The sequence below is a fragment of the Bos indicus x Bos taurus genome, chromosome 25 (assembly GCF_003369695.1).
Source record: "Bos indicus x Bos taurus breed Angus x Brahman F1 hybrid chromosome 25, Bos_hybrid_MaternalHap_v2.0, whole genome shotgun sequence".
NCBI lineage: Eukaryota > Metazoa > Chordata > Mammalia > Artiodactyla > Bovidae > Bos > Bos indicus x Bos taurus.
This window is the reverse complement of record NC_040100.1, coordinates 24,467,915-24,495,077: the sequence shown is the minus strand read 5'-3', so window position 1 is coordinate 24,495,077 and position 27,163 is coordinate 24,467,915. Positions and strand designations below refer to the sequence as shown.

At 42.9% G+C, this 27,163-nt stretch overlaps 1 protein-coding gene across 1 annotated transcript in view; it reads right to left on the bottom strand.

Annotated features, from left to right (window-relative positions):
• Nucleotides 1-3,224: 3,224 nt before the first annotated feature.
• Nucleotides 3,225-27,163, bottom strand: part of PDILT (protein disulfide isomerase like, testis expressed) — a 44,669-nt gene continuing 20,730 nt past the window's right edge. The window contains exons 3-11 of the mRNA XM_027528225.1: nucleotides 24,526-24,659; nucleotides 22,900-23,037; nucleotides 19,518-19,628; nucleotides 19,311-19,436; nucleotides 13,721-13,918; nucleotides 10,305-10,425; nucleotides 7,641-7,819; nucleotides 4,409-4,498; nucleotides 3,225-3,573 (exon numbers count right to left, since the gene is read on the bottom strand). Of these exons, the coding sequence (XP_027384026.1) occupies nucleotides 3,343-3,573; nucleotides 4,409-4,498; nucleotides 7,641-7,819; nucleotides 10,305-10,425; nucleotides 13,721-13,918; nucleotides 19,311-19,436; nucleotides 19,518-19,628; nucleotides 22,900-23,037; nucleotides 24,526-24,659 (1,328 nt within the window). The 3' untranslated portion in view covers nucleotides 3,225-3,342. The remainder of the gene's footprint in view (nucleotides 3,574-4,408; nucleotides 4,499-7,640; nucleotides 7,820-10,304; nucleotides 10,426-13,720; nucleotides 13,919-19,310; nucleotides 19,437-19,517; nucleotides 19,629-22,899; nucleotides 23,038-24,525; nucleotides 24,660-27,163) is intronic.

The window sequence follows — 27,163 nt, the reverse complement described above, 5'->3', positions numbered from 1 at the left end:
CACAGCATTGCCTCTTTGAGGGCTTTCTCCTTCTGTCTGGCCTAGTGGTCGGGTGACTATCAGCAGAGGCTCACTCACCTCCTCAGGGGAATTTCATAGGAAAAGAGGTAGCACAGTTTTCAGCGATATTTCTTCCCAAACAGCACCCCAGAGAGATCTATAACAATTAGTTTACAATCCCAGCACAGTACTCAGCCACCCTGGGCATTAACTTTCATCTTTGTGGAAAAGTGAGAAATATCTCATCGTTATTTCCTTTTGCAGTTCTTTAATGAAAAAGGAAGTTATCTTTTCATTTGCTTACTATTTATTCTTTTCTGAACTGTTTGTATCCTTTGCCCATTTCCTCCCCACCCCCCGTAAGAATGTTTTTTTCCCTTTCTTTGCTATAACTTCAGAAGAAAATAAAAGTTCTTAATATTTTTTTTCTCAATCCTAGGTGGTGAGTGTCATTTCTGGTTGGTGACATGCTGCTGCTGCTGCTGCTAAGTCGCTTCAGTTGTGTCCGACTCTGTGCAACCCCAGAGACGGCAACCCACCAGGCTCCCCCGTCCCTGGGTTGCCATTTCCTTCTGAGGCTCTGTCAAAACCTAAGTCTGGGTGTCTTTAAAGGATTAAAGATGGAGCTCCAGGTAGCTCCTGAAGTTGTCTGGGCAGAGATCTTGGGTAGGAAAATAGGGAGTTTGGGCTGAGACTATTCTTAAGTCTAATAACCAACCACATTATTCAAGTTTTTGTGTTTGATGCTTTTACATCTTGAAACTTTGGTGATTCTGGAGGGACTGCCCCACTGAGGGTGAACTATGCCTTGGAGATAGGTAGCATTGGAGATACACCTTGCTATCTCTAAGAATATCATATTCCTGAGAGCATGCCTTTCACATGCAAAACAGCCAGTCTAGAGCCCATCACCCAAGCTCTCCTCTGTCAGGCTCACACTCAGGACCAGGTACCAGATAACTAGGGACAATTTCCAAGTCCCAGAGCCTACTGACATTATTCCAACTAGCCAATCCTAAACCTGCTTACCTTGCCTCTTCTGTCCCTTCCTGTGGGAACCACAATAAAGCCTACATTTTCAGGTTATAGTCAGATTTCTCCCTTGCTTCCTCTGCCTTCCGACCAACCCTAGCACTTTCCTGTATGCCACCCTCATGGCATGATATATTCCCTCCTCTTAGGATCTGAGAGTATAATAAACTATCTTTTGATGACAGTTATCTCCTGTTCTGTTGCCTTTGTCAGACTTGAATTATAATAAAATCTGTATTTTAGAACAGTAATTACCACCTTCATTCAACACAGCTAGATCATCTTGTGGTATATTTCTCTAATTGGCTATTTTTCCACTCTTTGTTCTTCGCACCCTTCCCTGCCCCCACCAGCCCCACACACTTAATGACGACATGGCAACTTCATTGGAGTCATTAAGCCATGCCTCCCACATCTTCTCCATCTACCTGCCTCTGGACTCATCTTCCACATCCCATCCTTTCATTGAGACAGTATCCTTCTGTAAAAGGTTTTTCTCTCCCTGTATGCTCTAATGACCCCCCAACAGAGAGTCATCACCTGCCCCACCTACCCATACTGTATTCACCAATATGAGCCCCCACTTCCTAAGGCCCCAGTTGCATCTGGGGGACAGGCAAGTAGCACACCCATTTTCTGGCTCATGGCCAGTAAGGAGCTCTGTTCCATGTGATTTAGTTCCACGTGATTTCCTAGAAGCCCCCGGGGACCCCTCCTTCAACTGGCAGCCACATGGCTTTGAAGCAGGTGAGCTTGGAATCGTGTCTTGAATACTAACACCTGCTCCTGCCAGGGCAACTGGTTCCGGTGAGTTCCAGGGCCGCAGGCTGTTCCCTGCTTAGTCTGGATGTGGACAGGCCCGGGTTTGGGAAAGGAGAGACTGGGGCACAGGCTATTGAGACCTGATTAAGTACAATCAGCCTTTGCGTTACATAATAGGAAGGCTGTGGAGAGGCCCAGGTGGTTTGTGTAGACCTTAGTTTCTAAAATAGTATGCCCTCCTTTTACTGAGAAGGTCTATTATACCCGAATTAAGTGAATGTCACAAACCAGCAGCATAAATATGCTGCTGCTGCTGCTGCTAAGTCACTTCAGTCGTGTCTGACTGTTCGACCCCATAGACGGCAGCCCACCAGGCTCCCCGGTCCCTGGGACTCTCCAGGCAAGAACACTGGAGTGGGTTGCCATTTCCTTCTCCGTGTGAATGTTACCTTACATGGCAAAAGGGACTTTGTGGGTATAATTAAGATCAGCGTCTTGAGATGAGGTTATCTGGGCAGGCCCAGTGCAATTACAGTGGTGCTTATGAGAGAGATGCAGGAAGAATTAGAGTCAGAGGAAGCAGGACAAGTGAGGATGGAAACAAATGGTCAGAGTTCTTTGAAGAGGAAACCATGAATGGCAGGTAGCCACTAGAAACTAGAAAAACAGGGTAGTACCGTGAGCTCTCATGAAACGGCTTTTAAAAAGATCACTTTAACAGCTTTAGGGAATACGGATTGTGTGCATGTATGTGTTGGGGGCTTGGAGGTACAGAGCCGCAGTAGAGGGACCAATTAGAAGACTTCTGTGGCTGAGACTGGTGGTTGGAGATGGGGAATAGTGGATGGAGTCACATGGAAGGAAGTAGGAGGAGTCATGTATTTTGGTGGAGTTACTTTTATGGTAATAAAAGGAAAGAAGGGACTTGAGCGTTAGCCTAGCATATGGTTGCTTACGAGAATGGGTCATTTTGAGTGAAAGACTAGGGAGAGATTTTGGGTCAAATCTCTTTCTTACCGTGCTAAAATGAAGCAAAAAAAAAGATCAGTCCACCTCTTTGAAAGCGTCAGCCACCCTCTCTGGGGATCCCAGTGTGGTAGTGGTGATGGTGATGTGTGCACCACCTGTGGAGTGAGATTGCCCAGAATCATATTTCAAGGGCTTTCTAGCCTTGTGATCCTGCCTGGTTGCTCAACCTCTCTTTGCCTCAGTTTCCTCATCTGTAAAATGGGGATGATGAAACCTAGCTCTCAGTGAGGCTGTGAGAACTAGGCGAATGCCCAGTATGTTGTAAACACTCATTAAATGTTACTATTATGGCTTCCCTTGCAGCCCTATCTGAATTCGAGGCCAAAGAGCTCTTCTAAAGCAACACCAGCAGAAAAAAGGTAATGAGTAACACGGGGCCAAAGACATTCAGGGGCTTTTATTATCCAGCCTCCACCCACCTACCACAATTATATAGAATTTTATTTGGAGTGGATAAACTCAGAAAATGATGCCAGGATCTGGAAAATGGGCACCCTCTCTTCCTGGCTTTGGAGAGCCTTACAGTTCTTCCTTCATTCTTGGTTTCTCTGCCTGTGTTGGAGGTTCCTTTGGCTCAGCTACCTTCTCCTCCTCAGCCTTTTCTTTCTGCTCAGTTGGCCCTTCGAGCTTGGTCACATTCTCCAGCTCAGGCAAATTCTGTTCTGGTAGCTCTTTCTTCATAAAATGTTCCTCCTTTTCCTCCGCTAATACCTTCTTTTCTGTCTCTTCACTTTGCTCAACAGAGAGTAGCTATTTAAGAAAAGAAGAGAGGGAGGGAGAAAGGGTTGGAGGAGGAAAAATAAATAGAGGCAAGAATTATGCAGTAATTGCCATTGTATTGCCAAGCAGCCTTTCACTGCTCTAAGCTCAGAGGTGCTGCTGCCCCAGGCCTGGCTGCTGAGATTCGTTCCAGGACATGTGCTAGGACTACTAAAGACCTGGTATTATTAATAATACTTTCTTTGCAAGCTGAGAAGATGTTAGCTGAGAGCTGTGGAGCAGTCACTGCCCCTCCGTGGGGAAGTGCCTGCTTGGGAATGAAGCAAACAGAGGAAAACAGAGATGGGGAGACAGAAAATGACTCTGAGCTTCAGAATCCACCCACCTTTGATGTTCTCCTGGTTATAGGGGATAAATTCCCATTGCTGCTTAAGCCAAACAGTGCTATAGTTTCTGACATTTGCAACTGAAAGGGTCCTAACTAATACAGATGACCCCTTTCAGCTTACTGAGGCATGGACAGAATTAGGAGGGAATGGAAATTGTAGAACAATGCCAGGGCACAGGAGCCAATCAGGACATGTGGTTAAGCACTCAAGAATAGTGGACCTAGGGAAGCAGCCTAGGAGCTGTGTGAGACGTTGTCCTTTTTTTTTTTTTAATATAAATTTATTAATTTTATGTGTTTCTCAACTCTGCCTTTCTAATAGCATGTGTCCTTGAAATAAAGTCATCCAACCTGGATCCCTCCTCCATTCTCTCCCACAAGATTATAGAAGTCTTGGCACCCTCTTTCCTAATCTGTTGAGCTCTTGATGGTTCTGTGTGGGACAGAATGGTCTAGGCTACTGCTGTTTCACCTTACCTCATCTTCATCCTCAATCTGAATCTTGATTTGACTTTCCAGGAAGTCAGAAAAGCCCTTCAGGGTATGTTCACCATTGTACAGTACAGCCTAGGAAGAAAATGGCGCAGAGATGAAATGGTAGCCTCTTCCTGCAGGATACTCAGGGATTGCTCCACAGACAAATCCGGAGTCAAATTCCTAACAACCTGAGTGCAGCGAGCAAGTTCCTTAACTTCTCTGAGCTTTCATTACCATAAGAATAATGAAATATCCTCCATCATAGGGCTGTGATATAGTTGTTCAGAGCAAGAACTATGGGGCCACACTGTTGGGGCTCAATCCCTGGCTTCATCACTTTGCAGTGTTGTCTGGAAGCTTAACCACTCTATGACTCAGTTTCCTTAACTGTAAGATGAAGATAATAACAGTTCCTTGCTCATGGTGGTGTTCTTTGGATTTAACGAGTTACTATGTGAAAAGGAGGCTTCCCTGGTTGCTCAGAGGTAAACCTGCCTGCAATGCAGGAGACCTGGGTTCTATTCCTGGGCTGGGAAGAGCCCCTGGAGAAAAAAAAATGGCAATCCACTCCCATACTCTTGCCTAGGAAATCTCATGGACAGAGAAGCCTGGTGGGCTAACAGTCCATGGGGTCGCAAACAGCGTGCAAAAGGCAGTTAAAACAACGCTTGACTCATAGGAGCACTATATATATCTACATCTAGATATATATGCTATTTTATCACTAAAGAATGAGAATATTTGTTTTACAAAAGGTCTGGCGTATGTTCTTGCTCAGTTATCACTAGCTTCCTTTCCTTTTTCAGTCTTTAAGAAGATTAGGAAACTGTTTACTGCCCTCTGGCTGTCTAAACTCCTTTTCAGATAACTGAAGATCTGAACCAGGTCCATCCACCCTTTCAATCTAGCCTCATTTTCCATGTGCATCTTCTACACCAGGAGGATGACATCTCTTTCACAGTTCTGTGGTTAGCCCTCCGCCTACCCCCTTGTTTATATTATACTCCCTACTTATAATTCACACACTTCTGATTTAAATCCCTACCATTCTTCAAAGTGTCATATTTTCATGAAGACTTCCAGCCATATAAGCCCTCCAGAATCTGCCCTATTTAATGTCAATTGCATTTGGAGATGAGGCTATACCATGACCTTCAGTTCAGTTCAAATCAGTCACTCAGTCGTGTCCAACTTTTTGCGACTCCATGAACCGCAGCACGCCAGGCCTCTCTGTCCATCACCAACTCCTGGAGTTTACCCAAACTCACGTCCATTGAGTTGGTGATACCGTCCAACCATCTCATCCTCTGTCATCCCCTTCTCCTCCCATCTTCAATCTTTCCCAGCATCAGGGTCTTTTCAAATGAGTCAGCTCTTCGCATCAGGTGGCCAAAATACTGGAGTTTCAGCTTCAACATCAGTCCTTCCAATGAACACCCAAGACTGATCTCCTTTAGGATGGACTGGTTGGATCTTCTTGCAGTCCAAGGGACTTTCAAGAGTCTTCTTCAACACCACAGTTCAAAAGCATCAATTCTTTGGCACTCAGCTTTCTTCACAGTCCAACTCTCACATCCATACATGATCACTGGAAAAACCATAGCCTTGACTAGATGGACCTTTGTTGGCAAAGTAATGTCTCTGCTTTTGAATATGCTGTCTAGGTTGGTCATAACGTTCCTTCCAAGGAGTAAGCTTGGAATGCCTGCATGGCATTCATGGCTGCAATCACCATCTGCAGTGATTTTGGATCCCAGCAAAATAAAGCCAACCACTGTTTACCCTGCTTCCTCATCTATTTTCCATGAAGTGATGGGACCAGATGGCATGATCTTAGTGTTCTGAATGTTGAGCTTTAAGCCAACATCTTTACTCTCCTCTTTCACTTTCATCAAGAGGCTCTTTAATTCTTCTTCACTTTCTCCCATAAGGGTGGTGTCATATGCATATCTGAGGTTATTGATATTTCTCCTGGCAATATTGATTCCAGCTTGTGCTTTTTCCAGCCCAGCATTTCTCATGATGTACTCTGCATAGACGTTAAATAAAGCAGGGTGACAATATACAGCCTTGACGTACTCCTTTTCCTATTTGGAACCAGTCTGTTGTTCCATGTTCAGTTCTAACTGTTGCTTCCTGATCTGTATACAGGTTTCTCAAGAGGCAGGTCAGGTGGTCTGGTATTCCCATCTCTTTCAGAATTTTCCACAGTTTATTGTGATCCACGCAATCAAAGGCTTTGGCATAGTCAATACAGCAGAAATAGATGTTTTTCTGGAACTCTCTTGCTTTTCCGATGATCCAGCAAATGTTGGCAATTTGATCTCTGGTTCCTCTGCCTTTTCTAAAACCAGCTTGAACATCTGGAAGTTCACTGTTCACATATTGCTGAAGCCTGACTTGGGGAATTTTGAGCATTCCTTTACTAGCATGTGAGATGAGTGAAATTGTGCAGTAGCTTGAGCATTCTTTGGCATTTCCTTTCTTTGGGATTGGAATGAAAACTTTTCCAGTCCTGTGGCCACTGCTGAGTTTTCCAAATTTGCTGACATATTGAGTGCAGCATTTTCACAGCATCATCTTTTAGGATTTGAAATAGCTCAACTGGAATTCCAGCTCAACTGGAATTCTATTATCTGCACTAGCTTTGTTCGCAGTGATACTTCCTAAGGCCCACTTGACTTCACATTCCATGACTTTACCCAACACTTAATCGTACTCTTCCTGGGATCAGGGACCTTGGCTTGTGATTCTTTGACGTCCTTCCCCACATACCAAAGTAGCATGAAGTATGTATTCCATGAACACTGGTGATGTTCAATGGCTCTATAACCAAAGTGTAAAGTACTTAATTGTCTCCATCATGCAGTCTTCCTTCTTCTGGTACCACCCCACCCCCAATATTCACATGGTGACTCCCCTTACCTTATTCCATATAGTCTGAGTGAAGCTCAGCTTTAATACCAGAGGGAACCATTTGACCTAGGCCTGACTATCAAAACACCAACATCCCCTTTGCCACAATGATTGGGTTAGGGGGACCCAATCAGACTGAGTTGGGAATTTTCTGAAAGCTAGTGGAAATTTTTCTCTAACTTGAATATGAAAAGATAATAAGAGTTGGAGCTGAGAATGAAGTTGATTTTGTAAAAGGTAGAGGGAGACTGAGAGAAACAGAGTCCTTGACAATAATATAACATTTCCAGTTATGTGAATCCCAAGAGCCCCTCACTTTTTGAGAGTCAGTGGGGAAGAGTCTGAAGAAGGGGTACCGGTCCTGGTACGTCAGCTCAATGTCATTTGCTGTGATGTCAATCTTGGCGATGGTGACTGTGGAGTGGTTTTGATACTTTCTGCCCAGTTCTTCCAACACTGGGAATAACACCATGCACTTCTGGGACCAGGGTGCATCTGGAAAAGAAGGGCCATCACTCAAGCTCACACTCATAAAGACCCTGAAAGCCACACTCCCCCGTAGACACCATCACTGTGCTCCACTAATGGTCTGCTGCCATGCAAATTGCACTCCCTGTCTCTTTTAATAGTATGTTAGGTTATCTTGGGCTTCCCTGATAGCTCAGTTGGTAAAGAAACCGCCTGCAATGCAGGAGACCCCAGTTCGATTCCTGGGTCAGGAAGATCTGCTGGAGACGGGATAGGCTACCAACCCCAGTATTCTTGGGCTTCCCTCCTGGCTCAGCTGGTAAAGAACCCACCTGCAATGTGGGAGACCAGGGTTTGACCCCTGGGTTGGGAAGATCCCCTGGAGAAGGGAATGGCTGCCCACTCCAGTATTCTGGCCTGGAGAATTCCATGGACTATAGAGTCAGACACAACTGAGCAACTTTCACTTTCACTTACTTCACTTAGGTTATCTTACATTTCAGCTATAGTATCTGATCATCACTACATAAACTAGAAAAAAAAAAAAAATAACCTAGTCCCCTTTCCACTCAGACATTAACATGTTGGGACATTTTCTTCTATTCTCTGATTTCCCTTTAACATTTCCTTCTATCCAGCTGAAGAGGAAAACCAAACCAAGAAAAAAATATTTATGTTCTGCCAAAAAGTATGTGTATTTGTGTATGTGAGAGAGAGCACAAGAGTTTTCCAACAGTGGTTAAGCTTACAACTCAAGGTCACTTAGTGATTTAAGCAGAGGAAGTGGGATTAGCAGACAGGCTGCTTTGACTTGTGACCATTGTATCACACTCCTTTCAGTCCCACGGAGGAGAGTCCACCTAGGAAGTGAACATGAGGTTGAGCTAAGTACAACTATCCCTGGGAAAGAGACACTGGACTTCCCTCCAGATAGTTCCCTAAGCTCTGTGGACAGTCCAGACACCTGGAACTGTGGGGAGAATTGGGACCAGCTCCAACCATGGAAGGGAAACAACCTTGCCTTATTCGTTCCATTAAAGATTCTGGCTTTGTCGGAGGAGTGGCTCAAAGTCCCTGGGTATTACATTTGGATGATTATCCCTCCATTTACAGACTGAGTGCCTCTGTGATCATCTACTCTCCTGGCTGCATCCTGGCAGCTTCCCTGGAGATCAACAGGCCCTGGGTGGGAACCCAAGGGGGCCTAATGGCTATGGTTGTGAGGCTAATCTGACAACCCTGATTCCAAAAAAATGAGACCACTGGTTTTTTACCAGAACCAAGTGAGCATTCTCAAGACTCCCAGTGTCAGACGAGCAAAGAAAGGCCTCCCCAGGCTCTCACTTAAAGGCAAAAGATCATGGTTATTCAGCCATGCAGACTTATAAACACCTGGCTCCGTGGATGAATGTCCATTTTAATGAGAGTTTTAAAGGCCTGCATAATGTAACCCAGTCCTTGTTTCACCCTCTAGGAAATGATGGCATCAGACCTGGATTTGAACTTTTTGTCTTGCAGTTTACTTGCTATGGGATCTGGGGTAAAGTAATTCTTCTCTCTGAGGCTAGGTTCCCTGATCTGTATCATGGGGAAATCCACTGTACCTTCCTAAGAGGCTTGGTTGGAGGAGGAATGAGAGCAGGTGTATAAACAGCAAACTCATCAGTGCTCAATAAATATCAGCTCCTCCTGTTAAGTAAAAGAGGTATCTGAAGTCACTGCATTGCCACCCTTCTCTGTGTCTCAGGGTAAAAGAGAAGGTCCCTTCGCTTTGGTTTCACATGCAAATCAGAAACAATGGAGGAAGAGCAACAGTCCCTGGGTGAACACTGGAAACAGTCATAACAAGGGAAACAATGGCAATAAATAGTACCTGCCTTTTATCTGTGCTTACAACATGCCAGACACTGTTCCAGGTCTTTTACATGTATGATGTGAGTCTTCATTTTGGTTGCCCCAGCTCAGGTATGTTAAATATGGGCTATTTGATGTTACTTAACTTATGCTGGTACAGCAGTTACCCGTGCAGCCACTGGATTCAGGCTGACTAGGTTCCAATCCCTTACTTACTTAAGGTCACCCACTAGCTGCCTAACTTCAGTAAAGTTTCACTTCCCTGGGACTCTGTATACTCACCTGTAAGGTGAGAGCAATAAAGTAGCTACTTTCAAAAGTAAGGTGTGAGGATTGAGTGAGCTAGTGTAGTGTGATGGTGCAGGCCTGGCGGCTCTAGCATCCAATCAGCGTTAGCCATCAGTATTACTGTTGTTACAAATAGCCACAGGCTTCGATTACGTGAAAGGTATTCCACACGCTTCAAGAATTTGATCTGGGGGGAGAGTTGCTTTGTAGCTGATAGCATCTTGAGCCAAACTATGGATATCTGAAGACCATTCTTGGCATGATGCTTTGGTAGGTTTTGGAGATTTTGGTACCCAAGAATTCAGGAACCTCCACTTGAAAAAGTAACGTTAGAGGCACGGCCTCCAGAGGCCCCTGCAGAGATACTCACAGAACATCACAAACACGTCCCTTTCCTTGTCAAACACGACGACATTGAAGTTCTTCCCAACAAGCTGCTTAACCAGCCCCTGGTCCCAATAATTTGGAATTTCTTCACTGGATAGATGTTTCTAGGAAATAAATTTGAGACATTTTAACAGCCTCCAGAAATGGGTTGGCAGTTGGGGTCCCCACCACGGCTGGAAACAATAGAAAATTTTCTCTTGTTTTTATAGCAGCCTTGGGAAAGCATTTGAAATGTTAAGAAAGGTCATGAGCTAAATGTGTAACCTGGATTGTCCAGGGCACTGGAGTCAGAGGGCTGAGAAGGCAGCAGAGTCCCAAACCAGGGTGGATTCCAGAATTCCAAATACATGATTCTTAGAATTCTTAGATGAGAGTGGGTTTCATATCATTAACATCTAAACTAGACTATGTCCCTTCTCCCAAAAATATAGCTGTCCTCAATTATTCCAAGAATCAAACTAGGATCACTTATGTCACCTATAAAATATATATTATACTTTGTTTTCCGCCACCTTTTCCACATTCATCATTGTTTCCTCGCTTTCTTCAGCCACACTGGTCTATTCACTCAAAGGACTAGCCTTCTGCCCACTTCCTCATTCCCATGCTCCCTTCTCTATCAGAATTATCTCTAACTTAGATTTGTCTTTCAGAATGATCTCAGAGGAAGATTTCCCTGACTCTCCCCCAGACTAGGTCACAGCCCTGCTTTCATAAATTCTCATAATACTTGGTACTTTTCCTGTATCACTTATTTATCATTTATATTTATTTTATGGTTATGTGATTAATGTGTCCCTATCTGAGTCCTCACAAAGGACTTTTCTTCCCTTATCATTGAGTACCACTGAGTACTGGTACATCATGAGACCTCAGTCAATATTGTGAACAAATGAAAAAATGAACTCAGTTCTTGCTTCTCTTTAAAGGAGGCGATGAAAAATCTCAGAACATGTATTTTTCTTTGCAACCATTGTTTTCTGAATATCTCTTGAATTCACACCTTTCTGTCTGCACTGCTACTACTTTGGCCAGGTAGCTTTCATCTCTCATCTAGGTCACTGTTATTACAGTGTCCTCTCTTTATCTCCTCCTAATCCTCTTCACACCTTTATTCTAAAAGCAGGTTCTACTTTCACCAGGCAAATGTGGCTTCCCATTGCTTTTAGAATACCAAGTCCTTAATATTCTTACAAGTCCTTGCTGTGTGGTCTTTGTCCAACTCACCAGCCTTGTCACCTACAATAGCTTCCCTCATCCCTACCCCCACCTCTGGAAAGGACCTGAAGATTCTTTGTGAGGGGACTGGATGTGAGGGATGGGAAATGGAGAAAATGATGGAGAATTAGTAATGGGCCAGATCAGACTCGTGACATCTTATAGGTCAGATGAAAGATGCTCTTCTTTGTCCCAAGAACACAAGAGGATGTGCTGGTCCTTGAGAGGAAGACAAACACCTCCTGAGATATAACCAGAATGAGAAAAAGAGGACAGGCAGAACTCCATCTTAGATCTGCAGATGTGGTGATAGAAAATGAGGGGACCCTGTCTGAAACCTTCTATTTTCTTAGGGATATATTAGAATACTCAGCTCAGACTGAAAGTAGGAATGAGGTTGAGGAGAAATAGACTCCAAGATTAAGAGAATGAACACATTAAGTGAAATTTCTATAAATGTCAGAACATTTCTAAGAGCCCACAGGGGGTTTGGTTTGTGACTCCATGAAGCCAGCCTGCCTCAGGGTGATGTTCTTTTTTTCCAGAATTGGCCTAGAATCTATAGGAAAGTTAAGTGGGTTCAACTGGAGTTGTGATTTTGCCTGGGAAATGCTAGGGGATGTAGAGGAGGTAGAAGGTGGAAGGGACGGAGGAGTTAAGGGAATCATCATCAGGGTGATGGACATGGAATCCAAGTTAACAAAGGAGGGCATTAAAGGGATTATGAAATAAGATCAGGAGACTGGAGCCACGAGAAAAGGGTAAGGGGTTGTAGCCATGTGGCTACTAGGGAAGGGAACTGAGGGGACAGGAAGGGTGAAATCAGGCTTTCAGAGGGGCTGCCATCTCTAGAGTATGGCCCTAAGAGCAAGTGGCTGAGAAGGCATGGACATACCATTACTGGAGAAGAGATGAGGGTTTTGGATATTGACATCTCTGTAAATAAGGACAGAATAGGGGTAGAGGGCATGTCTGCATCCTCAGAAAGTGAAAGGGAAGTGACCAGGACAGCCATGGGAGGCAGGAGCTGGTGGTCTAAAGTCCAAAGGCATGGAATCTAAAGAATTTGGAGTTTTTAAAAGCCAAGAGGAAGAGAAATGGTTTAGAAGTGGCATGGAGGACACCAGCCTTACCAACTGGTGTGTGATAATGCTGTACATAAAATAAAAATCAGCTTTCATTTGAGAAGGCTGCAGAGGAAGCAGTGTCTGTGGGGGGATGGACAGAAGTAGAGGGAGCCCTCCAAAATAAGGTGATCATACATTCCTGTTTGCCTGGAGTACCCCAGTTTATTCCTGCCATTTAAAATACTTCCAAAGAATGCTCCCATTACTCTCAAAAGTGTCCACATTTGGAAAAATAAACAATATGATCACCTAACTCAGCAGGAAGTAACTCAGAAAGGTGGTTGAGGATACAGCAAGAGCTAAATAAACAGCAGGTGGTTATGTAATGGGGCAACATAGTGTTTGTAGCCCTCTTTTTGAAGCCTCTCCTCCTTAGTCCCTAAAGTCTTTGAGGTTAAGTCCTGATTGCTCCATATATGCCACCCCATCTTCTCCCCCAAGCAAGCATCTACCCTGTGCCCAAGTAAATCTTTCACTTTAGAGTCTGAAAGAAGAGTAAGAACCTACTTTGAGACAATGCCAGGCTGGGAGTGCTCATTTCAATTGGAGATTCCTATAGAGAAAATGTCTTAAAATTAAGAATAACGAATTAATGGTGGAATTATAAGGTCAGGACATATCAAACGTTGAATAGATTTGAGATGGGGAGATGCGGGTATTTCATCACAAGAAACGTAAGACTGACTTTTCCATTCAGATGCCCAAAGCCAGCGGAATGACAGAAAAAATTATTTTGAGGACCTCCCTGGTGGCACAGTGGATAAGATTCTGCCTGCCAATGCAGGGGGCGTGGGTTCAATCCCTAGTCAAGGAAGATTCCACATGCTTCAGGGCAACTAAGGTTGTATACCACAACTACTGAATCCAAGCTTGCCTAGAACCTATGTTGGGAAATAAGAGAAGCCAACACAATGAGAAGCCCGAGCATCACAACGAAGAGTAGCCACCGCTCACTGCAACTAGAGAAAGGCTAAGCGAAGCAGTGAAGACCCAGCACAGCCAAAAAAGAATTATTTTGAGGTTCTGAATAATCATTATCCAGGGACGGGTTTACCTTAGCCTTTCTATTCAGGAAGCTCTGGCCGAAGTTCCGGAGGTTTTCGTAGGTTATTTCCTCGAAAGGCATTTTGTACCTTGCATCGGAGCTTAAGTTTATGATTTGGATACATGGGACATCGACCTCTCTGATCTGGAAGTATTTGAAGACACGTCTATTTCTGGGCACATCTGTATCCACAAGGATGAAAAGGATCTGCAAAATCAAATGAAACCCATGTCTGTCTGGACTGGAGTTATGGAGAGGGCGAGGGAGAGAAACTGTGGGAAGCTACGGGAGGGCACTTGTAGTGGTAGTAGTTTGAGCTGCTCAGTCATGTCTGACTCTTTGTAACCCCATGGACTGTAGCCCATCAGGTTCCTCTGTCCATGGAATTCTCCAGGAAGAGTACTGGAGTGGGTAGCCATTCCCTTCTCTGGGGGATCTTCCTGACCCAGAGATGGAATCCGAGTCTCCTGCATTGCAGGGAGATTCTTAACTGTCTGAGCCCCCAGGGAAGCCCGGCAAGGCACTTAATGAAAAGCAAATAGCAGCATCTATGCAGCATCTCTGTAAAGGCTCCTTTTCATCAGGTGCAGTCCTGAACACCACTGCATAGACAGGCACTAGCTGTCATCCTGGTTTCATCATCCTTGTGCAAGACATACAACTGCAGGAAGTCAGGAGATCCTAAGCTTTCATCTCAGTTCCTTGGGCAAAACAGTAATGTCCCCTCTATGTGCTACAGTTTTCTTATCTGTAAAGTGATAATTACAATAGTATCCACATTACAGGGTTGCTGTGAGAATGAAACAGGATACTGTATATAAAAGGCTTAGTTCAGTGACTGGGAGGTAGAAAATTGCTCACTACATGTCAACTCATTATTATTCTAAATTATTCTTCCATCTAGGAAACTCATAACTCATTCAACCATGCATTCTACACCTATTTGTGGAGTGGCTACTAGGAATTTTACCAAGTACTGGGGATACAAGGTACACAAAATTCATGCCTTCATGGAGCTCACGTTCTAGTGGAGAAGACAGGCAAGAAATGAGTAAAGAAATGAATCAACTAGATAGCAATGAGTGAGTGCCAACTGGATAATGAGACAGGGCATTGTGAGAGAGTGACTGCACAGATAGGGTGACATAGGGGCTCAATAGAAGGTCAGAAAGCATATTTGAGGAGATGACATTTGAGCTTGGACCTGAGTGATGAGTAACTAGTCAGGGGATCACTTATTTAAGCAGTGAAGACTGTCACTGAAAAGGCCTGGGTGGAGGGATGGGGAACACTTAGAGTGTTCTAGAACAGAGAGGCAGCCCAGTGTGGCTACAACACCATGAGGGATAGAGTCATGGGAGATGGTGAGAGATAAGGTCAGATCTACAGTGAGGAGCCGAGAGTTGATATGAAAGAGATGAGAAGTTTCTGAGAATAATAAGCCAGAGTGTGACATGGTGATAATTTAAAAAGGCCACTCTGGTTGTAGATAAGAAGAAAATGTGAAAGGAGACCATTTAGAGGCTCTTGAAGACTCTGGATTTGGACACTCTCAGGTCATTCATGATTCAAAATATTAAGAGTCTACTGTGTATCAGACAGTCTTCCAGGTGCTGGGGAGAGAGTGAAAAACAAAGTAGACATATTAAAACCATGTATATTTTCAGTAAACATTTGTTAGAGGAGAACAAGATAAGGGGCATGACCTGTTGGAATAATATTTATCCAACTGTATAACTTTGCCTCAAAAATGGAGCACAATCATAAATGACATTCAACAAGCTTGCTAAATGGGATAAAGGCAATCAACAACCTCAGTCTTTTGATATATGCCAAAATAAATTCCATCTAGATTAAAGAGATAAATTAAAAAATCAATCTAGAAGAATTATGGCTAAGCAATTATGCTTCCCTGGTGGCTCAGTGGTAAAGAATCCACATGATGATTCAGGAGATGTGCATACAATCCCTGGGTCAGGAAGATTCCTCTAGAGAAGAAAATGGCAACCTACCCCAGTATTCTTGCTGGGAGAGCTCATGGACAGAAAAGCCTGGAGGGCTACAGTCCATGGGGTCAGAAAAGAGTCGGACATGACTTAGCAACTTGTTGTTCAGTAGCTCAGTCATGTACAAGTCTTTGCCACCCCATGGACTGCAGCACACCAGACTTCCCTGTCCTTCACCATCACCTGGAGTTTGCTCAAACTCATATCCATTTAGTCAGTCATGCCATTCAACCATCTCATCCTCTGTCATTGCCTTCTCCTCCTGCCTTCAATCATTCCCAGCATCAGGGTCTTGTCAATGGATCTATGAATCAGCTCTTTGCATCAGGTGGCCAGAGTATTGGAGCTTCAGTTTCAGCATCAGTCCTTCCAATGAATATTTAGGGTTGAGTTCCTTTAGGATTGACTGGTTGGATCTCCTTGCTGTTCAAGGGACTCTCAAGAGTCTTCTCCAGCACCACAGTTCAAAAGTATCAATTCTTCAGTGCTCAGCCTTTTTTACTGTCCAGCTCTCACATCCATACATGACTACAGGAAAAACCATAGCTTTGACTATATGGACATTTGTCAGCAAAGTGATGTCTCTACTTTTTAATCCACTTTCTAGGTTTGTCATTGCTTTTCTTCCAAGAAGTGTCTTTTAGTTTCATGGCTGCAGTCACTATCCACAGTGATTTTGGAGCCCAGAAAATAAAGTCTGTCACTGTTTCCATTGTTTCCCCATCTATTTGCCATGAAGTGATGGGGCTGGATGCCATGATCTTAGTTTTCTGAATGTTGAGTTGTAAGCTAGCTTTTCCATTCTCCTCTTTCAACCTTCACCAAGAGGCTCTTTAATTCCTCTTCACTTTCTTCCATAAGGGTGGTGTCATCTGCGTATCTGAGGTTATTGATATTTCTCCTGGCAATCTTGATTCCAGCTTGTGCTTCATCCAGCCTGGAATTTCTCATGATGTACTCTCTCTGCATATAAGTTAAATAAGCAGGGTGACAATATACAGCCTTGATATATCCCTTTCCCGATTTTGAACTGGTCAGTTGTTCCATGTACAGTTCTAACTGTTGCTCCTTGACCTACATACAAGTATCTCAGGAGGTAGGTCAGGTGGTCTGGTATTCCCATCTCTTTAAGAATTTTCCACTGTTTATTGATATCTACACAGTCAAAAGCTTTAGCATAGTTAATTAATCAGGGATAGATTTTTTCTGGAACTCTCTTGCTTTTTCAGGAGTTGGTGATGGACAGGGAGGCCTGGTATGCTGTGATTCATGGGATTGCAAAGAGTCGGACATGACTGAGGGACTGAACTAAACTGAACTTGCTTTTTCTATGATCCAGAGGATGCTGGCAGTTTGATCTCTGGTATGTCTGCCTTTTCTAAATCCAGCTTGAACATCTGGCAGTTCTCGGTTCACATATTGTTGAAGCCTACCTTGAAGGATTTTGAGCATTACTTTGCTAGTATGTGAAATGAGTGCCATTATGCAACAGTTTGAACATTCTTTGGTATTGCCCTTCTTTGGGATTGGAATGAAAACTGACCTTTTCCAGTCCTGTGGCCACTGCTGAGTTTTCCAGATTTGCTGGCATGTTGAGTACAGCACTTTCACAGCATCATCTTTTAGGATTTGAAATAACTCAACTGGAATTCCATCACCTCCTCTAGCTTTGTTCACAGAGATGCTTCCTAAGGCCCACTTGACTTCGCACTCCAGCATGTCTGGCTCTAGGTGAGTGATCACACCATCGTGATTATCTGGGTCGTGAAGATCTTTTTTGCACAATTCTTCTGTGTATTTTTGCCACCTCTTCTTACTGTCTTCTGCTTCTGTTAGGTCCATACCATTTCTGTCCTTTATTGTGTCTATCTTTGCATGAAATGTTCCTTTGGTATCTCTATTCTTAAAGAGATCTCTAGTCTTTCCCATTCTATTGTTTTCCTCTTTTTTTTTTTTTTTGCATTGTTCACTTAAGAAAGCTTTCTTCTCTCTCCTTACTATTCTCTGAAACTCTGCATTCAGAGGGGTATATTTTCTTTTTCTGCTTTGTCTTTCACTTCTCTTAGTGACTGCTGCTGCTGCTGCTAAGTCGCTTCAGTTGTGTCCGACTCTGTGGGACCCCATGGACTGCAGCCCACCAGGCTTCTCTGTCCATGGGATTCCCCAGGCAAGAACACTGGAGTGGGTTGCCATTTCCTTCTCCAATGCATGAAAGTGGAAAGTGAAAGTGAAGTTGCTCAGTCGTGTCCGACTCTTAGCGACCCCATGGACTGCAGCCTACAAGGCTCCTCCATCCATGGGATTTTCCGGGCAACAGTACTGGAGTGGGGGTGCCATTGCCTTCTCCGTCTCTTAGTGACTAAGCAACAACAAATTGACCATTATAACAAAAATAGCGGGAAAGCAATCAGATTGTAATCAATTTAATTACATCAAAAATCTAGGTTAAAATTGAATAAACCAGGAACTATTGCTTCCCAGGTTGTGCTAGGGATAAAGAACCCACCTGCCAATTCAGGAGACATAAGACGAGCAGATTGGATCCCTGGGTTGGAAAGATTCCCTGGAGAAGGAACTGGCAAGCCAGTCCAGTATTCTTGCCTGGGAAATTCCATGGACAGAGGAGCCTGGAGGGCTGCAGTCCATGGGGTCACAATGAGTAGGACACTACTGAGCTCGTACACACACACACACACACACACACACATACACACACACACAGGAATGCATTTACAACAGATGTTTCTGTAATTAGAACAGCTTTCCTGGTGAATAATGATGTGGGATGTAGCATGGTCTTAAATATGTTGGTGCATAGTGGCTTTATTATGTGTTCATTTAAGTCTTCAAAGTTTTTAATTGTTTTGTTTAAATTTCAGAATAATTTTATTACCTTACTTCTTATAAAAATAAAGAGAAAAAGGAAGTAAATAGCCTCCATACTCCAGACGGTGGTAACTACATATATATGGATATAATACTTCGGAAACACTGATGTGTTTCTAATGATAATAATAAAAGTAAGCACTGTTTATTGTACATTTGCTCATTCCTTTACATAAAGCACTTCTAATTCTTGCTCTAATTATCCGTTTTTCACTGAAAGTGACTGAGACTGAGAGATTAAACTCATCTAAGACAAAATCATTTGTAAGAGGAAGAGAATTTGCACCAAAGCCTATTGATGCTGAATCCTAGAACCCCAGCAACTGCTGTCTGTACTGCTTCACATCTTCAGGCTTTTCACAGTCCCTGACCTCAGGTCTTGCTTTCCCCTCTCTTCCAGGCCAGATTCTAGCCACAGTGCAGTCACCCACTCTTAGCAGAGCCTGGTCCATCAAAAAAGCAGCCAAAACAATCATGTTACCATAGTAGGCTTCTCAAAAAGATGAGGGAAGGAAAAGCAAAGCTTTGGTGAGAAAGAAAGAGACACTGGGCAGGAAGAAGACTGCAAATCAGGAGGTATACAAATGAATATGCCAATTCTTCTTAGATTCATTTACAGTCAGCAAAGCAGATGGATGGCATCAGGGTCTACAGGGCTTTGATTCCTATCCAAAGAACCCTAAAAAGCAATGGCAATTTCCACAAACCTTGTTTTGGAATATCTTCGATGCCAACTTGTAATGCTGCATTATTATACGAAATGACTCAGAGCTTTTGGAGACAAAGAGCAACATGTGATTCAGGATGTTCAATTCGTAAATCAGATCCCTACTCTGAAATTCAAAAGAAAACAAGTCATTTTGTGCACACAGCTACCGCAGCTACCCTCCTCCTGAGACCCTTTGCTCACTGACCTCAGTGTTGTATTCAATAACAAGATCTGTGAGTTGTTCTTTTATGAGTTTATTGAGGATTTGTTTGTTGACATTGTCATTAATAAGCTCCTGGCGGTTCACAATTCTTCCCTTGGACAATAGAAGAAAAAATTAGACGGCAGTAGCATCCATGACATAACCATTTAATAAATGTAAATAGTACGATTTTCCCCTAGGATAAAAGGGAAACACCATGGTAACAGGTGTGACATATAATCTAGATACTTAATAAATACAGACATCTGAGCAGACTAACCTGAGGGTGGAATATGGATATAGGGAAGCCATGAAAATCTCTGGTCTACAGAGCAGGGAGTATAGTTGACTGACAGCCCTATCTGCCTTGCTCTGAAATCTCGTCAATGTATTTGTGCTGATGCTGAGCAGTTTTTCACACACTGCTCCTAACCAATGAATTTTTCAAGGATACTAAGGCAAGCCCATTTCTGGAAGATGCAGGACTTCTCTTATGGAGGACTTTGATGAACTTTCTTAGGACTACACTGCAATCAAAGACTTCCACTTCACCTTCCTTCCTTCCAAGGGTCGAATCTGCATCATGGTCTGATAAGTTTCCCCACCCCCCTTTCTGTTTTCCTTCACAGGCATTTCCTCTAATTTTTGCATGACTAATCCTGCTTGATGACTGCTTCTCAGAAGGAACTGGATTAACACAGAAAATGATATAAATTATCTGTAGCACAGGATCAAAGTCTGTGGGAGAAGGAGAAAAAAGTAGCTATCTCCTTATTTCTCTCCACTCCATCTCCTTCTCTACATCTATACCAATTCCAACCTCTAATCCAAACGTATTTCCTGGGCTCCTACAATAGTTTCCTAATAGTCTTCCAACTTATCCCCCTGCTTCCCTTCAATCTGTCCCCTAAACTTCAGCCAGAGTGATGTTAAAATGCGACTCTTTCTTAAACATAAGCCATATTGTCCTCTTGATAAAGCCTACACGCTTGTCTGGTCATAATAATAGTTTAATAATACTAATTAAACTTATGGAGAGATCAAGTTGTACCAGCCACAGTTCTAAACATGTATGTATTAACTCATTTAATCCTCATAACATCTCACTGAGCCATATACTATTATTTTGCCCATTTTACAGTTGAGAAAATTGAGGCACAGAGGAGTGAAGTGACTTGCCCAGAGTTGCTAAGCTAAGCTAAACTAAGCTAAGCTAAGACATGGAGCCAAAATTCCAGCTCAGGCAATCTGACTCTAGTGCCCATGTTCTTAACCATTAACATAAACCAAATCTCTCCTAAATGCAATGCCAAGTTTGCTGTTTCGTTTTTTATTTTGTGACTGGGTTTGTTCTGCAGAGGGCTTCCTTGGTAGCTCAGCTTGTAAAGAATCTGCCTGCAATGCAGGAGAACTGGGTTTGATCCCTGGGTTGGGAAGATCCCCTGGAGAAGGGAATGGCTACCCACTCCAGTATTCTGGCCTGGAAAATTCCATGGACTGTACAGTCCATGGGGTTGCAAACAGCTGGACACGGCTGAGTGACCTTCACTTATTCTTCAGAATTTAATGTTTTTTTGTATGGTCCAAATTTAATAGTGGTTTCTTTTCATATTCTCTATGGTTTCTGTCATGCTTCATAAAGGGACTTTTCCCCTCCCTCCAAGGTTAGAAAGCAAATTCTCCTATGGCGTCTTTTAGTCTTTCCACAGTTTTATTATATTTTTAAATCAGGGATCAAGCTGAAATTTAATTTGGTGGCAGGAATGACTTATGGATTTAGCTTTAGCTTTTTTCAAACGGCTACCCAATTCTCTCAATGCTAGTCACTGAATAACATAGTCTGCCTACTAGTCTAAAACAGCATCTTTATTAAATACTAAATTTCAGTATGCATATGGATCTACTTCTGGACTCTATGTTGTCCATTCAAAAACACAAATCAGGTTATTTTATTCTCTAGCTTGAAATCTTTCAGACTTTCATGGGCCTAAGTAAAACACAATGGCTCACAGTCTTCCCTATGAGAAGTCAACCAGCATCTGGATCATTTCATCTACTTCCTGTGTGGCCTTGAGCAAGTAACCTAACCTCTCTGAGCCGTGTCTTTAAGTAACATGGTTATTGTAAGGATTTAGCTTTGTGTAGGGAAGGAATAATGCATATTCTAGGAACCAAACTACAGAGTCTAAAGTAACACTTCAGTAGAATTCTCTGAGATGATGGATTTGCTCTGTAAATCAATGATATTAAATATAGTAGCCACTATCTACTAATAGCTAGTTTGATTGAAGAACTAACATTTCAATGTTACAGTAAATAGTCACATGTGACTAGTGGTTGCTGTATTGAACAGCTCAGATCTAGATCCCAGAGAGGGAGAGGAGGGCAGTTTGTAATAGAGGTTAGACTGTGGAAAGCCTTGTGGGTCTCATCAAAGACTCATATTTATCCTAAAAATTATAGGACACTGTTAAAGGGCTTTCAATGAGAAGAAGGAAAATAACCATCAGATTTTAATTTTGAAAAGATATCTCTTTAGAGGACAAGATAAAATGTGGTAGACCAGTTGAATGTATGTTGCACTAGGCTGTGGGATATGAATGGTCAACTTGATCTATGATGGTAGCAATAGAAAGAAGTGGATAGATTCATGGAACATTTTAAATTTAAAAATCAATGGGATTGGGCTGATGGATCGGTTAGCAGGGATGGAAAAGAGAGAGGTGTTAGAATGATGCCTAGGTGTTCTGATTTTGTTTACAGAGGAGCTGGGAGTGATGGTGACATCGCACTGTGAGAGGATCGCATTTCCCTATGATTCATGATGTTGAACATTTGTGTTGTGTTCATGTGCCATGTGTATGTCTTCTTTGACAAAAATGCCTATTTCTATTTATAACTGAGAAGATAATCAAAGAAAGGTTTTTGAACTTTGCTTTTCTTCAGTGGCTGCTGGGTGGAATAAATGTTTCTGCTATTCACAAAAAGAGAGAGAGAATACTAGAAGAGGGTTTGGAAGGGAGGTCATGACTTTAGGCTTGACCATGTTGAGACGTCTGGTGATGGATTTAAAGGTCTGGAGATTAGAGGAGTCTGGCTGGAGATGGAGATTTGTAAATCATGGGTATATGGATGGACCAGAAGAAAATGCAGGGCAGAAGACTGAGCCTTAATTAATGGCATTTACTGGTTAAGGAAAGGAAGAGCTCCCGATGGGAAATGGATGGAAAGGTCAGACAGACGTCTAGAGACTGGTTTCCCAGAAACCAACTAGTCAATACCACTTAGTTCACAAGTACAGAACCAGAATTTATACCCAAAGCCCATGCATGGTTCATTATTTTGAACTAGAGACCCGTCACTAGCAATAAAATTCAAGTCTTACCTTTTTGAACACTATAACACTGTCAAGGGTGACATGGTAACGCCCAATGGCATGTCTAATCGATATCGCTCCAAACGTTAGTTCTGGAAAGTCTTTAATCATATCATAGAACAACTCTGCTACTTCTTCCTCCAAGTCCTATTTGGAGAGAGATGTTTGATGAGGCTTCGACAGAAAGCAAAATGCCTAGCAATTTTAAGGACAGGGTGAAAATGGTGACTAACTCAACTCTTCACCTTTCCAAGTTCTGTGGTTTTGGTAGGCTACCTAAATCCACCTTCATGGATGTTTCACACCCAGAATACTTCTATGGCTATGCTGCTGCTGCCAAGTCACATTAGTCGTGTCTGACTCTGTGCAACCCCATAGATGGCAGCCCACCATGCTCCTCTGTCCCTGGGATTCTCCAGGCAAGAATACTGGAATGGGTTTCCATTTCCTTCTCCAATGCATGAAAGTAAAAAGTGAAAGTGAAGCCGCTCAGTTGTGTCCAACGCTTCACGACCCCATGGACTGCAGCCCACCAGGCTCCTCCATCCATGGGATTTTCCAGGCAAGAGTACTTGAGTGGGTTGTCATTGCCTTCTCCTCTATGGCTATGACTAAGGTCAAAATAGGCAAATCCACAGAGATAAACAGAGAGAATTGATAAACTTGACCTTTTCCAAGTATGAGTGTGAAGTCTGAACACAGTTGTTGAGACTTTTTATTAATAACATTTAGTCCTTAAATGGACTTCCCTGGTGGCTCAGATGGTAAAGAATCTGCCTGCAAGGTGGGAGACCTGGTTTCAATCCCTGGGTTGGGAAGATCCCCTGGAGGAGGGTATGGCAACCTACTCCAATATTCTTGCCTGGAGAAACCCCATGGACAGAAGAGCCTGGCAGCCTACAGTCAGTGGGGTTGCAGAGTTGGACACAACTGAGTGACTAAGCACACATGCACACACAGTCCTTAATTGCTTTCAGAAGAGGCCATTGATTTGATCACATGTAGTAACAAATATGAACTTCATATTAAGATATAACTGTAGTTTCAGCCTTCATTCTTTAGCTTGAAAGAAAACCGTGGCCCAAAACAATGTCAAAATGTAATATGGGAGAGAAAAAAGTACAAATTCTCCCCATGTATAAATATAACCCCAAAGTTCTGATTTCTGCTCAGAAAAAGGGAGGAGTCATCAAAGTTACAGGAAATGAGCAAAGATGTATAAAAAACTCATTCTCCAAAAGCAGGGGCCATTTGAAAATCATTTATTATTCATTGATGTTCTAAGTGGACCTCAAAAAGATCAGCCTGGCATGCTGCGATTCATGGGGTCGCAAAGAGTCGGATACGACTGAGCGACTGATCTGATCTGATACTATCAAAACCAGTTCAAAGTATACTAATCTCCTCTCCTTTCTCCCCATTACTATCTGCCTTTGTAGTTAGCTCCTCCTGCCATTTCAGCTTCCACTTTTTCTTTTTTATCCTTCCAGTTTTCCCAGAAAACCACTCATTGAAAAAGGAAAAATGGGCATGGAATTAACCTAAATGGAAGACCTCTCTTCACCCCACGCACCTTCCCAGACATAGGAATCCTTAGAAACTGAGAAGCCACCTCCCACCTCTTGAATGCAGTACCTGGAAGAAACCGATGATGACCAAGGGCCTGGAATTCACAAACTCTGCTATCTCATTGCTGTTAGAGAACAGAAATGCTTTCTGGCTAATTTGTCTTCTCAACCAAACAACCAAAGCAGTAGATTCAACCACTCCTAGAGAGAGAGGTACAATTAAATGGATCGCACAGAAGTTTCCTCTTGAACTGGAACAAGGCCTATCTTCCCCAAGTTAAATGAGTAAAAACCTCTTGCCTTAGATTCCCACCCCTTGAAAGCCAAGGTCAATTTTCCCTCTCTTCCTCAACCTGAGCCCCAAGGATGTAAACTTTAATAACAACTAAACTTTACCGAACACTTACCAAGGACCAGGCACTGTGCTGAGCATTTTGCATGTATTACATCTCCATAGTAGCCCTATGGGATACATATTGAGGTTTCAACTTGCTAGCTGCCACCCCACTAGTGAACCTGGGAATCAAACAGAGGAGGAAGCATGCCCAGCCGTGTTTTCTTATTCACCGTTCAAAGTAAAAGGAAGATGGATTTATTTTTTTTAAATATAAAAATTTAAAAGGTAAAGACCAGCAGAATTTTTCTGCACCCTTAGGAAAATTCCATTATCTCCGTGTGTCTCCCATTCGTTAGCTGAGACATGGATGTCCTCTAAGGTCATCTATCCTGACTTCCATTTCTCAGCTATCATATAGGAAATGCCAAGCATGCAGAAAGCTTCTAAAATTGAGACACATCGACCATATCTGGGAGACATAACAGTGTGCCAAAATGTACACAAGGCTACAAATGGACTGTGCTTGCTAGGATCATCGATGTTATATGATGGCAGATAATGAAAATATTTTCTGTCAAAGACTGTTATAGAATAGAATGGATCATTTAAAACGAATTTATGAGCTAGAGCAATGTTAGTTGTGAGTAGCTTTGTATGACATAAAAAAGCCTGTATTCCTTCTCTCATGATTCATTCCTTCACTCATTCATTCATTTGATAAATATGCACTGGAGTGCCGTGTTAAAGTGCTGTGTTTGGTCCTGGGGATAAAATGGTGAATAGAAATAAGACCTTGCCTCTGCTATGCACCTCTCATTCTGTTGAGGAAGATAATTGTCAAATAACTGCACAAACAAATATGTAGTCACACCCAAAGTTAGCATTAAGAAGCAAAATTCTGTGGACCAGTAGATACATGACCTACACTGTGAAGTTGAGGAGGAAATCCTGGAGGAAATCACTTATGAGCTGAAAACTGAAGGATACGTAAGAGTTAACAGGAAGTAGCTAGAGAAGGAAAGGCAGAGAAAACAGGTTGTGCAAAGCCCCCGTGGTAGGACAAATTGCAGCCTGGGGCTTGAGGAATGCACACAGTGTTGTTCAACTGTCTGAAAAGGACATTATTGTTAAATTGACTGGAAAGGGCACCAAGTGTCTTTACTTACCTTTCCTAAGAACATTAGGCCTTTAAAAATGTTCTAATTAAGTATGTTTACATGGAGAAATGGAGAAGGCAATGGCACCCCACTCCAGTACCCTTGCCTGGAAAATCCCATAGACGGAGGAGCCTGGTAGGCTGCAGTCCATGGGGTCGCTAAGAGTCGGACACGACTGGGTGACTTCACTTTCACTTTTTACTTTCATGCATTGGAGGAGAACATGGCAACCCACTCCAGTGTTCTTGCCTGGAAAATCCCAGGGACAGAGGAGCCTGGTGGGCTGCCATCTATGGGGGTCGCACAGAGTCGGACACGACTGAAGCGACTTAGCAGCAGCAGCAGCAACGTGGAGAAAGGTACACAAATTATAATATACAGTTTGATGAATTTTCATAAAACGAACAAACATGTGTAAATACCACCCAGATAAATAAATAGAAAATTATCAGCCCCTTAGAAGTCCCCATGTGCCCCCTCCCAGCCTCTACCCTGCTCTCACCTAGAGGTAACTAGAAGTAACAATTACCCTAGCTTCTAACAGCTTGTTCTTGAACTGCATGTAAACAGTCATACAGTATGTGATTGAGGATCTGGCTTCATTACACATGTGAGAGTCCTCCATGTTGCATTTTCAGATTCATTCCCACTGTTGTGTGAGATTTCCATGACTTATTTATCCATTCCTTATTAATGGGCATTTGGTTTGTTTACAGTTTGGGGCTATTAAGAATTAATTCTTGGGCATGTCTCTAGGGGCACATTATATGCACTTCTGTTGGGTACATGCCCAAGACAAGAATTTCTGGTCATGGGTACACAATGTCCAGCTTCAGTAGATACAGATTAGGCCATTAAAAAAGTCACGGTGAGTCAAGCCTCTGAAGGTTCATAAGAGGATGATGTGGTGGTCTCAAGGGTCAGAGTGGGTGGGGAGGCATCATGCCATCCTCAGACCATGGTTCCACTCACAGCAGTCATCCCCACCCCTCCAACCCAGATACCAGCCTAATGTTGAGATTCTATTTTCACGGTGGTCCAAGCCATCTTTTAGGAAGAAAGAGGCACACATCATGAAAACAAACCCTTTCTCCTAAAGGCTTTGCCTGAAAAAATTATTTTTTTCTAAGTGACCTGAAAGAAATTAGCTTAGACATTCTGAAAATGTCAAAAAAGGTGAATAAAATCCCTTCAAACGAGTTTGCATATCA